The 13488-nt window shown below is 40.8% G+C and overlaps 1 protein-coding gene across 1 annotated transcript in view; it reads left to right on the top strand.

Annotated features, from left to right (window-relative positions):
- Positions 1-1554, top strand: part of XRCC4 (X-ray repair cross complementing 4) — a 124251-nt gene extending 122697 nt beyond the window's left edge. Inside the window, exon 7 of the mRNA XM_039386516.1 lies at positions 41-1554. Coding sequence (XP_039242450.1) covers positions 41-146 — 106 coding nt within the window. The 3' untranslated portion in view covers positions 147-1554. The remainder of the gene's footprint in view (positions 1-40) is intronic.
- Positions 1555-13488: the final 11934 nt, after the last annotated feature.

Below are 13488 nucleotides of genomic sequence, written 5' to 3'. Positions count from 1 at the left end.
ATCCAAATCTGTTTCATATCCCTTTGCTTTACATTTCCAGACCTGACCTGGCCTCACAGAAGACATCTGGCCAGCATTCTATGGATTGGAACCTGGAAACACTGAAGAACACTTGTGAGCCAGAGGACCTCTTTGACGACATGTAGCCACATGTGGGCTGAGAGACAGAGACTGGTACTTCTACCAGAGATAAGCTGTAAAACTAAAGGCTTTTTTTGTAGAGTAGAGCCAAGATCTGTGCTCTGAGGTGGTTTCCAGTGGCACACCCCTCTAAACCCTCTTGCACTGCACTTGTCCCCATTCTTCGCTATGAGTTTGTAGACCCTGATAGACCTGATTTGTGATGGTCTTAAAAATGAGTTTATCCCCTGTGTAGACCTTTTATCAAGTGTATATGGGAAGCGAGAGCACCACTGAGGTGCTTTTTACATCCTTACAGTCAGTGGCTGCTGACTGTATTCAGGTTTTCCAGATGTCCCCAGAGAATGTCCAACTTTTAACTACTACTGTACTTAACCTTACATGCCACGCCTTTCTTAGCTCAGCCTAAACATGATCCAGATAAATCATCTTCAGCTTTGTTCGAGATGCAGGTTTAGAATAGTCTCTTCTGATTCAGTGCATCCAAAGAAATACCTTTTTATTCAAAGGTTCTCTGCAGCATTAATGCCTTATAAGGTTTTCTTGCTCTTGGAAGTAAAGTGCTTCTAAAGTAGATATTGACTCTATTTTAAGCTTCCGTAGAAACCCATAGCATTTAAAAAGATTGTCATTTTTGATACTTCAGCATTTTCCTTAAGGTGGTTTCTAAAAAGAAATAAATAAAATGCATTCTAAAAGGACATCAGTTTTGTTCTTATTTGCTTAGACACTATGAGTAAAGACAGAGTTAGCAAAATGTGTTAATGCATGAAGGCAGTCTTTAAAGTCTTCTGTGCTCTGTGGCTTGCAAAGGTCAGTGGTAAAACACCTACTTGGTGTTTCTGAAATGACCACTTATTTAGGCTCTGATTCTGCCAAAATTCCATCCTATAATTTATTAAAAGCACCCATGTCAGTATTTGCAGCATCATGGACTCTTATAGGAACACAAGGGTCTGGGAATATTACATTTAAGCATTCCTCCCTGGAAAAATGGTCACAGCATTTTGAATTCACAAAGGGCTTTGGGACAGTGTTATAAATCACACAGTAAAAATAAGAATGGCTAAAATATTTTGCTTGCTAAAAAGGCTTTGTGCCTGAGAAGTGGCAAGGCCACAAAAGCCCTATTCATACACCCATTCAAAATCTTCCAGTGCTGATCTGACAGTGCTTTCAGCAAAAGCTCATGTATGGTTCCAGTTTTGGAGTGAATATGTTCCATGACTTAACCCGAAGTGGAAGAGCTTGGTTTAATTGTGCCTGCAGCAGAAAATGAAGGTAAATGAAGCTGAACATCTGACAAAACTCTGCTTTCAGGACGGTGTCGGTTTCTAGTGGCAAAATGTTGTTGTACAAATAGGAAATGTTTCACGCCATGGGCAGATGTAATAAAGTATGTCAGAGTATTTATTATTTTCTCTTTTTTTTCTTCTTTTTTGAGATTTATAGAGTCATTTGAACAGAAAATTACGTGGTGGGTGTTACACACCTTGGGCTCTGTGAGCACAGGTGTGTTGTCTGGTGAGGGCAGTCGTGATACAGAGCCAGTTTCCAATCAGCTGAGACTGGTTTTGTTCACAGGGATACCTTCCCTCCCCTGGAAATCTACACACAATATGTAGATGTGTCCTAGTTAGAACAGCTGGGACCAGTTCATCACTGTTTGGGTGTAACCCAAAACTGTGTATTCTATAGCCTTCCATGCCATTTCCCAGAAACTGTTATCAATAGACTATTTACACCCTCTTTCCAGAGCAGCCTGACTCCTCAGGCTATAAACTGGGTGTTAAGAGGCCTGCGAGACAGGAGGGTGCTCTTGTCCTCACACCCATTGTGGAATTCCCCGCCCTGAGGGAAGTACTGGGCATTCCTGCCTGAACTGGAGAATATATAATCTTGGAGTCTTGGAACTTTTTTTAACCACTCATGGGATCCAGAGGAAGACTGCAGACCGCCACTCTCAACCAGACTGCAGCCACCACTCTCGACCGGACTGCAACCACCACTCTTGACCAGACTGCAACAGCACTCTCACCAACACGTTTTCCCCTCTCCTTTTACTTTGGACTCAGGGGGCCCAAAGAACATCACTCTGTTCATGCCCCAGGGTGCTGGGTTGTACATTTGGGTTTTGTGGGTTAAAAGCAATTGTTTGTCTGTATAATTGTACTTATTGTATTGTTTTATTAAATTGTTATTCTGATTTATAATCTCTCTTTTGAGTTGGGTTCATTTCCCCTGCCGGTTTACCTTTAAACCAGCACACAGTGTCCACAGCCTTATGGGAAGTGTCAGTGAAATCCTCCCTTCTGAAGATTTATGTGAGAAGCTGTTGGTTTTCTGAAGGTAAAGTTTCCATTTTCCAGTTGGCTTTGAAAAAGAATGACCCACCAGTCTTAAAACCAGTTTAGACTCTGTGTATGTCTTTTATCATGTGAGAGCAATGTTGCCAAAGCTGCAGAAAATCAGTGAAAATTCGTCATGATGTGCATTTGTCTCCTTTATCCTCAACCACATTCATTCCAGTGCATGGAAATAGACCCCGTGGTCCCATTGACCAAGCCAGGTAAATCCATTTCAAACTAACCTGTGATGTCTGGGAAGGGAACTCAGTTGCTTCTCCCCCACTCAAAATATTTCAGTGATGACAAAAGACAAAATAGAGAAACATGCCGACAAATGGGTTTTTGAAGGCAGGAAATTAACCAAAGTTAGGAAACACAGATCAAATTTCAGAGATCCTTTATTAATACTTCTCTTTGATATTACTCTGCAAATGATTTCCCAGGTAATTTTTTTTTTCATCACTTTAAACTGTACTTCTGGGGAAGATGAAACATGTAGTTGTTTTACAGGAAGAAAAACATATCTTTCAATAAAGGTTTGGACTCATCCAGATTTTTATACCTTAATGTAACTTCTTGGACATAATGTACATTCTAATTTGTCATTATAAGTCTGGGTTTATCCAACGAATCTTGAAAAGCAAAGTTCAAAAATATTTATTTTCAAAACAGCAAAAAGAAGGTTCTGAACCAAAAAACCTCCCTCTTTTCTTAAGGAAATGCTCTATAAAGTGTTGCCTTTGGGATGATAGTGTTATTTTGATTTTGAGATCATGTTTTGACAATCTATATCACTATTTTAACTACCTTCTCACTATTATTCCCAAAAGCAAACACTCCTGTCTATGTGTATTGGATATATTGTTCTTCCTCACTTTGTACCTGTAACATATTGTTATTGTGTGTATAAATGTCTTTCTCTGGAAATATTTAGTATAGTCTAGCTGGCTTTGACAGCTTCTGCACTTTGATTTAGAAGCCTGGAGGTGCTTGAGGGTAGAAAAAGCCTTCACACATGGGAATTCACATGCTGCTATATGTTTAAGGCAAAACTTCTTTACTTCCGGTTTTGTGGGTAAAATAAAATGTGGGAATAGTGAAGTAAGGAAAGGAAGGAAAACAAGGTAATAAAAACATGTCCGGGCTGCTTATAGGCTGAAGATGATATATTTGAACATCTTCTGAGCAGTTCTAGTAGAGAAAAATGTCCAGGAGCTGGTTATTCTGCTGGAAGAGAAGAAGCTGGGAGAGGGTTTTCATCAACCATCAGTCTTCTCATCACTTTTCTTCCAAATATTTTTCTGCTCTCATTAAGTCTTTTTCCTAATAATTTCCTTTTGGTATCTGTCATCCTCTGTATAATTTTTTTATCTGCAGTATAATGTTGGTCAACACCTGAATTTTCATCCTTCTCTGACCATTGAATGATTTCCCTGCTATTATAATTACAGTCCAAAATCAATTTCATTCGTAAGATTCATCAGTACTAATCTGCTAGTGCTAGCAAAATGAAACGCTCTGAATTTTTAAAACCAACATTACTGAAAAATGGTCTTTAGCTTTTTGCCTCTCCTGAGATTTAAACCAATGAGTCCTCCTAGAACAGTTCCTACTTAGGAAACAAACAGATTAAACCATTTTAATATTTAAGCTCTCCTTATTATCTTCTTCCCCCACACAGAGCTGTTGTTTATTTAAGGCAGTCTCAGAGGAATATTTGATGGGAAAATTTATGTCCAGACATAGACATCCACTCCAGTACTTTCTGAAGGGCATGAAGGTACATATTTAATTATCTGGCTTTATGCAACTACTGTTGTTGTAGGTAATAGTCATCAATACAGCATGTAGTACCTATGTTGCTCTGAGTAAATATATAACGTCATATTGTCCTTCCTTTCCTGCTTAATTAATTATCATTTGGAATGTGTGCATCTCATTTCTAGTGCATTGACTGAGAGACCAGAGTTAAGCCCGGGATTTAATCAGTTTAATCACCTACCACAATTTTCTCATGTAGCTTCTGCTTTTTTTTCTGAGATGTTACAAGATGCTCTTTGGCTTTCAAGGTGGTTGAAGGATGATTTTTAAAAATTGATTTTGATTTTAACCAAAAGCCAGAGTTCTGAACAGAAAAGGCTGGAGATCGGTCTGTCCTCCAGACTCAATTGCATATAAAATATGAAAAGGTAGTAAAATACATTTACAGGACTTCTGTACCCTCGAGAGCAGTGAAGTAGTTCACCTCAAATTTACAAAGACACTTGGGAGAGCTTTTGTGTCAGAAAGAAATGAGGACCCAGAGAAGTAAAGAAATACTTATATTAAATAGTCATTCAAAATGTATCAGATGTGAAATACTGTGCCCAAGCTTTTGACTTCATGCTGTATTAGGAAAGCAAGTATCAGCAATGCTCTCTGGTAGCATTTCCATGCCCTCACAAGGGCAGTAGAACCCTGATATTGAATAACCAAGGTTCAGAACTGAAGGAAATAATGTCTTCCACAGCTATACTTCTCCTGAAATTGTCTCTCTGCAATTGATGGAGGGAAGGGCCAGTGTCCTGCTCCCTGTGTCTGTGTGTGTTTTAGTTTTATGACTCCATCCTTCTCTCCACAGAGCCAAAACCAGAAGAGATGGGAAGTGAAATCTGCCACCTAGAGAAGCTGCACTAATAAATATCTATGAAAATAAGAGTGTATTCCCAAGAACGAAAGAGCAATTGAGACATTTAACATAAACATCCATAATAAATTAATCAGAGCTGATTTATGATGAGAGATGTTTTATGCTGCAAAGATGTGGAGGAGGTGAAATAATTTCTGCCCAGCACTTGGCCCTGTCTCATTCCCCCTCATGCATGCCTTTGGAAGATGTGACAAACCTCCTCATGACAAATCCCAGGAATATAGTATCTTCCCCTTTGACTTCAGCCAGGCTCAGCAGCCAAACTGGATGATGATTTATTCAACCGCTCAATATTGATCTTCTCTAAGACCAAAATAAGCTGTTGTTTTTCAATCTTTTTGTTTTGTTTTTCTTTTTAATCTTGATTTTGCTTTCAGTTTTGTAAGGAGGAACAAGCAATTTTCTCCAAGTGCTGTAAGGACGTTCCCTCTTGCTGTCACCAGTTTCAATGGTAGGTTCAGCTGCCTTCAGATCAGGTTTTTGCATCTTCCAGCAGGTGTATTTTCTTAATTAAGCATAACCAGAGGTGTGTGTGGGCATATGTTCCTCCTGAAGAGCAGGAAAACCTGCCCCTTTCACCATGAAACTTGCAGACTTGCTTGAGACTCCTGCGGGGAGGGACATCTCTGAAGTTAAACTCCCAAAATTAGGCAGCCCAGACAAGAGTTTGATGCATGAAAACCACTGGCACTTCCCAAGACAATGAGATGTGGGAGGGTGACCTTGTTTGGTTTCATCACTCCAGTTCAGTTAAACTCAAGAAATTAAACTTAACCCGCACGAGAAGATACACAAGGTTTCTCAATAGCTTCTTCATATCCTGTCCCTTCTCATTAGCTTCTTCATATCCTCTCCCTTCTCCTTAGCACATAACTGACTTGAAGGAAATTTTAAAAATCAGTTTGAAGTGGAGGCAGGCACATTCTGGGCGGCTTTTACTGCCTTATAGTGATTTGTATTTCACAGCTCGGGGGGGGCATCTCGGCAGGGCTGGCCTGAGCCCCTTTGTTCCCTTATGGCTTGTGATTGTAACACACTTGCCCTCCCTCTCACCAGGGCTGAGTTGCCAAATAAGAAGTTACTCCACACCCAGTCCTGTGATTACAATTTCAATAGAAAATTGTCTCAAAATAAAATCCCTTTGAGAGCCTCAAAAATGTCTCAATAAATTCTACTGACAGTGGTATGTTTATTTGCCTGGCTAGATTTTTGCTTTAGCCCCTTTCGTAATGAATTGCTTTCCATTGTGGCACAAAATTACTTGACAAGAGTTTTGCTGGGGCTGTGTAAGTCAAGCCTTCACCTCACTGTAGTCAGCTGTAAACCTTGTGCAGACTTCAGGAGAGCAAGGGTGTGACTTACGTGCTTTCTAAAGAAAAACAGTACTTTTAAAGTACATAAAAATGGCTAAGGTGGAAGAGTAGGAGAAAAACAGAGGCATTTCAGAGACAGGAGGGCTCTGATGTTTAGGTTGATGTATGAAAAGGTATCTCCCTTGGCTGTGCTCTGGAGGAATGGGGTAATCCTTGAAAAACAGGGGATTGACATATTAATTTATAGAACAGAAGAGCCCAGGCTGGAGCCTGTGGTACCACCAGCGGCCCCAGACCTTGAGGTGGGTGCAGTTCAAGGGATCCTCTGTGCCGTCCTGCTCTCACTGCTAAGGGATGCTCTACATTATCCAGGTGTGCCAAAAGCAGAACTTGGGAGCTTTGGATGACTTCTGAATTAAAACTCACCTGTGAATTTAATTGAGCTCAATATGGGGTTGGGTGAAGACCTGCACCCTGCTCCACCAAAAACTACCTCTCCTATATGACCTTTGGTCGATCATTTTGCGTTCTTTCAAAATCACAGAGCAGCAGAGTGTGATCACTGTCCTTCTATCCAAGGTCGGAGCTGAATCTGGCCCTGCTCTTCAGCATCCAGAGGTTAAAGCAATGCTATGCCCTGGTGTTTGACACAACAAAGTGAGTTGTGTTTCAACCAGTGTCAGAAAATTCCAGATATTTAAATGTGGTGCTCTCAGGTAACCACACAATCCCTTTATATATAACGTGTATGTTTGCAGCCACAGAAAAGCCTTTGCTGTGCAGATCCACACCTGGCCAGCTATTGCATGGACAGTTATCACCCCACACAGGGTGATGTTGGGCACAGGTGCCGGTGCAGAGCACCCTTAGGCTGCTTGTTATCAGCAGAAGGAAAATGTGGGTTTTGTTCCAAGAACAGGATCTGTAACCTCACAACCGGACAAGGTCTAACTTGAATTACTGCCTCTTATCTACCTCTGTGTCTCCTTTTAAAACATCCTGGTCTCCACTTACCTTTCTACACATTTGGATCGTGTTGCCCTGTGTAAAAAACATTTTCTGCATTTCAGGCTGAGAGACACATTTCACTGGCTGTATTTAGTTTTGTATTGTAGTATTTGGTTTCTGTGGCCAAGTGTTTTTAGATTGAAATGCAGTGTTCTTGAGACATTGTTATTATGGCTGTTTGATTTGATCACAGATGGATAACAACAAGCCTAATCCCATGGAATCAGCCCCAGTGGCTACTGCTTCCTCTCAGAATCACAGGATCACTGGGGTTGGAAAATCCCTCCCAGCCCATTGAGTCCACCCTGTGGCCAATCCCCACCTTGTCACCCAGCCCAGAGCAATGAGTGCCATGTCCAGTCATTCCTTGGACACCTCCAGGGATGGGGACTCCACCACCTCCCTGGGCAGCCCCTTCCAATGCTTGACAGCCCTTTCCAGGAAGAAATTCTTCCTGATGTCCAACCTGACCCTCCCCTGGCACAGCTTGAGGCCGTTTCCCCTTGTCCTGTCCCTTGTTCCCTGGGAGCAGAGCCCAACCCTGCCCTGGTTCCACCCTCCTGTCAGGGAGTTGTAGTGAAGGTCCCCCCTGAGCCTCCTTTTCTCCGGGCAGAACTCCCCCAGCTCCCTCAGCTGCTCCTGGTGCTCCAGACCCTTCCTCAGCTCCATTCCATTCCCTTTCCTAGACATGCTCCAGCCCCTCAATGTGTCTCGTGCCTGAGGGGCCCAGACCTGGACACAGCGCTGGAGCTCCCTCAGCAGTGCCCAGTACAGGGACAATCCCTGCCCTGGCCCTGCTGGACTCACTGTTCTGGACACTGCCCTGTTCCCTGTGCCAGCCCATTGCTGAATCTGTGGGGAAGGTGGTTGCTGTGCAGTTGCTTTTTTGTTGTCTCCATCGAAATACCAGACCCCACAGCTGAGGGAGGAGGATTGGTCATGGTGCCTTGTTTCCTGTTCATATCTCACATGATTTCATTAGAATTATGAACATGTTGTGAAATGAAAATAAATATAATTTGTGCTTATCCGGTGTAAAACCAGCTTAGTCATGCTGAGATAGGGGCTGTCTGCATCTGTTAATTACACCCTGACAGGCATCAACTTGAGACTTAGGAGACATCATGGGATTTTCTGAGATCTCTTGATACAAACTTTTTTCCCTAAAGTGCAGGAACAAGAGCCAAAAGAACTTTTGGGTTTTTTTTGTTCTTAAAGACATCACTGCATTGGGTCCATCAGTCAAGGTGTGAGTTAAACCTAGCGAGGGCATTGGTTTCTTTGTCAGACAAGTCACAGAACCTCACACAATCCAAACTCCTTATCTAGAGGGGAATTTTCATTGCAGAGACTCTGGAAAATAACGCTATCCTTTACTGCTTAAGCATCTCCTTTTCTGTTTTGAATTTAAAAATGCTATAGAGAGTCCAACAAGTAAGTCTCTTACCTTCTGTAAGAGACACATATGGGAGAGGAGTTGCTGAGCCCAAGCCAAATGCTGGATATCTAAAGCCCAGAGAGAGAACAGATGTTTTACCACCTGCACGCTCTTTTCTACCAGAAAATAATTCAGACTTGGATGTTCTTCACTGGATGAGTTTTTATTTCTTTTTTTCAAAGCTGACTTACCATCTCCTTATGCTTAAAGTGTTAGCAGAGGGGGGAGGGGGAAAAGATATTAGTATTATAACCTGAGTTTGTACAGTGCTTACAGGAAAATGTTAAAATGAAGTTTCTGTCTCTGGGGGTTAATAATGTATGGTTAGTGTAGGGTTGTTATGAAAAGAACATAGTTAACAGTGAGAGCATATGGCCAAATAAAAGAAGGAATCTAGCCCTTCGGAGATGCTCTTCCCATAGAATGGGAAAGGCAAAGCTGACTGGAGCATACATGCTGTGAGTTGCTTGATTTCCTCACAAAATATAAGGATATCGCTTCAGTGGTGGTGGGGTTTTTTGTGAATATTTCAACCGTAGTGGAGAGTCTTTAGGGAGAGACCTGATAGAAGTCCAAACACTGCAACACAAATTCACTGATCACAAAAGGTGTAAGGAACAACTTAGACTTCGATGAGATCCAGTGAATTTGCCTGCCCTGGGGGGGCTGGGGGGGGGTAGGAGGTGATGGAGATTGTTCCTGGAGGACTCTTCTCCATGTGCTGGTGGATCAGAGTTCCGGAGAGTAGCAGGAAAGCCAGCACAAAGAGCCTGGATAATGGGATGTGTGAAATTAACTCAGATACCATTTGTAACGTGGTAGACTCGAGTTAATAAACAGAATTTATTTTACTTATTACTAACTTGCAGAATGATCTGGATTGAAAGGGACTTTAGAGACCACCTGGTCCAACCCCTTGCCATGAACACCTCCCTGTAACTCCATGACAGCCCATCCTCTGCCATGGGCAGCACAGACACGGCACTGCAGAATACGTTCATTTCTAAACAACTAGAAGAGAGTTTACTTTACTGACAGATAAAGATAAACAGGAGGAGGCAGCTGTGAAAAGAATTCCATTGACCACTGACCTGAAAACATGTAGCTTTCCATAAAATAAACACAAACTAAGTAAAAGTGAATAGTTAGATTCTTCAGAAATACTTCCTACAGAACCAAGGCAATTATTTTTAGAGGGTGGTGCGAAGGGGATATGTGGAATGGGAAAAGGCATGGCTTTTCTAGGCTGAACTACCACATATTTCAGTGTAACTGCATGGACATCTTTACTCTCTCAAATTAGACCACAGCAGCTGCCCAGACTGGTACTGACTGTACATGGACCTCTTAAAGATAAATCCTAACTCTGGATTCACAAAACAAGCCCAGACCTACACGGAGTAGGAAGGTCTTATTTCAATGCCTTCAATAATTTAAAGTGTTAGAGGCACAGCAATAGTTTAGAAATATTGGAAAATATATATTAAAAAACCAAGTCTGGAAATAGTCCTGATTTTGTTGGTTCTTTTGGTCTTTTGGGATAGGGGTGTTTTTGCTTGGTTTTGATCAGATTTGGTGTATACCTAAAACAAATGTTTGTGAGGGAAGAGGGTGTATGTGGTTGCCATCTTAGTCAACTCTTTTTCATTTGCAGAGACCAGTGATGGCTGCAGTTAATATATGGCAAGTTAAGTCACTGATAAAATAGAGCTTATCTGTACCCTTCCAGCTAATAAAAATACTAGGTACTGGGTTCTTTTCGCTTTTAGTCCTCCTCAATCTCCTTCTCAACAGGTACCTGAATTTAAACCCAGTTGCACTTCTTATTTGGGAAAACAGGCTGATAAGCATCAGATGTCTTGGGTATTGGGTCACCATTGCAAAATATGAGATTTTTTTTAGCATAAATTTGTATAAATACTGTTGAAATCTCTCAAGAATTGCGGTACCTGAGGTGCCTGGGAAAGATGACCAAGCTCCATGTGCATTCTCTGGGGGTCACCTGCATTAAAGTTCAGATTGTCCAAGCTCTAAATTTAATCCAAACCTGAACATCCACCAGATCCTTCCAGGACGGTATTCCTGGTTTGTAACTTCTATCCCAAATCCAAGTTTTATTGAGACACAGCCACATTTTACAAAGCCTAAATCAGAGTAAAAGGCTATTTCGTTTCTATTTAGAAATTATTTTTATGTTCTTAGCTTCTATTTAGTATTTCTCTCAGGTACCACCTCTGTCTACCTGTAGGTTGAAGGTTCACACCAGGTTTTTGATGCCATACCACATCCCTATAAATCCACTTAACTGGAAAATAGTGATTACAGAAGAGTGAAACGCTGCTTGGAGAAGATGCTGTCCTACAATCAAACAGGGAAATTGGGTTTATTTTCCCTTCCAACTGATGGACTAGTTACTAATAGGAAATAACCCTTTTTTGAGCTGTATTTACTACAGATGCCAGAAGACATCAATTATTAGATTAGAGCTGGGTAGAAAATGTTCTATGAAACATACAGATGTGGTGACATCGAAACATTCTAGAAATTCAGATTTGATTTTTGCCAAGTCATTTTTCCTATTAAAAAAAAATCTGAGAAAGTCAAGGAAAAACTGGAAACAGTAAGAAAATGGGAGTCCAAGCACTACTTCAGATTATTTTGGAGACTTCCATTTAGGCTAGATTTTTGTTACACGTTGTCTTTAAGTTAAATGTCTAAATCCAAAGCAAAATTAGTTTTCTTTTAGGATTGAGAACACACTGCTTAATGCCAAAGTAATTTTTGAGTTGATTGAAAGTGCTAAACTTTGGATGAGCCTGAAATAAAGGTTTTTTCTATTTGTCCTTTATTTTGTTTGTTTCCAACCAGCAGTTGAAAATCAAGGATGTGTCCCCTCCTCAGCTCTGGTAACAGGAGGGAAGTGCCAGTGGAGCTGCTGGGATTTACGCAAATAGAGCAATGAGAGGTTGACCTTTCCACATCCTCCCCAGGCAGCCTCTTCTGCCCTTGAGGCCTTCTGTACATATTTAGGAAAGGCAAAGCAAAGAAACTGCTGCAGACGTGAGGTCATCTTTGATGAAGAATTTCCCTAAAAGTTAAATCTTTTGCCATCAGCAAATAATAAGTTTTTTCATGCTAAACTTTTCATCTGTTGTTTTTATATTGAAACAGGTTGTTGGTTTTTTTTTAAATATCCTGATGTATAACTTGCATTGACTGACACCAGTTGATGGATATCCCATGTTTATTACACCAGTTTAAATGTTACCTGCTTGGGCACCTTCTTGGTGGCAAACCACTGGAATTTGGGTACTTGACTTCTGTCTAGTGGACATCTGCCAATTTGGCTTAGGAGGGCTCTCCTTGGGACCCCCTTTTTTATTCCAGCTGGGATCTCTTTAACTCAGTGGAGTTGCAGAACTTTTTCTGGCACTATCCATAACCATTTCCACTGAAAAAACAATATAGATAACATGACGCTGTGAAAATTTTAGAACTATTTCCAGTGCTACCATATTATCCAAAGGCATTTCTGTTACCTTTTTAGTTAATTGGGTTTAGTTGGTTTGGGGGGAGAGGTTTGCTTTTTTTCACCATGCAAAAAATTCAAGGCAAAACTGGCTGACAAATATTATAGTTGCTCTCAAAATATGAAGCAAATGGATTCTGCAAACACCGGCCAACAGCTACATTCTGGTATTTGTTTTACATACAAGAGAGACAAGTGTGAGCTGAGAAATTAAGGCCCATAAATCTACCCTGTGCATATTGCCAGTTTATTTAAGTGATACAGTGTTGTGTTAGTTAAAGTGGTCATAGGAGAGTGCTAATAGCAAGTGATTAGTTGCTCAGGCATATTTATTTAAGAAATATAATAGATTAAAAGCCTTCTGGTCAGAGTAGATACTCCATCATCTTTAAAGTAAAATAATTCCTGCAATTTATGACTCCTTTTGTCATAATTTAGGCTTTATAACCATGAATCACAACTGAATTGCTGTTGACTGGGCTGTAGGCAGAGAAATTTCTAACAATGATAGAAAGAGGAAATTTATGATTGCTGAACTTATTTTCCTCTTCAGGTTAGAAAAGAGAATACTGAAATGTTCATTTGTAATGTCCCCCGCTTGTAACATTTCCAGCTTTAAAATGGCTCTTCAGCAACTGAAAGTGCTAGCTCTTTGTGTAACAAAACCATTTGCTTTGCATTTTCATGGTAAATCAATGGAAGATGATAGATGTTAGAAAGATAGCAATAACACTTTGAACAATACATACTAAACTCTTTGTGTTATTAGTTTCATGGACATTCTACATAAGTATACCTAACACTTGACCATAAGTGGTATGTGAGGCTAATTATAAAAACACAGCATAAAAAGGGAAAAGAACAGAAACTTCAGCCCCTGTGTGTTGATGTTCAGCATTCAAAGCCTGCAGAGAAGGAATCTCTAAAGGCTGGTTTTGCTCATCAGGACCTGGGCTGTTTCCCTCATCCTTTTTTGGCAGCCTTTTTACTTCTTTGCCATAACATGCCATGAGAGTGGCACC

This window comes from Pipra filicauda, unplaced genomic scaffold (genome assembly GCF_003945595.2).
Source record: "Pipra filicauda isolate LSUMZ 115617 unplaced genomic scaffold, ASM394559v2 scaffold489_size442543_pilon, whole genome shotgun sequence".
NCBI lineage: Eukaryota > Metazoa > Chordata > Aves > Passeriformes > Pipridae > Pipra > Pipra filicauda.
Note: the sequence above shows the minus strand (reverse complement) of the source record. Positions and strands in the feature narration are given on the sequence as shown.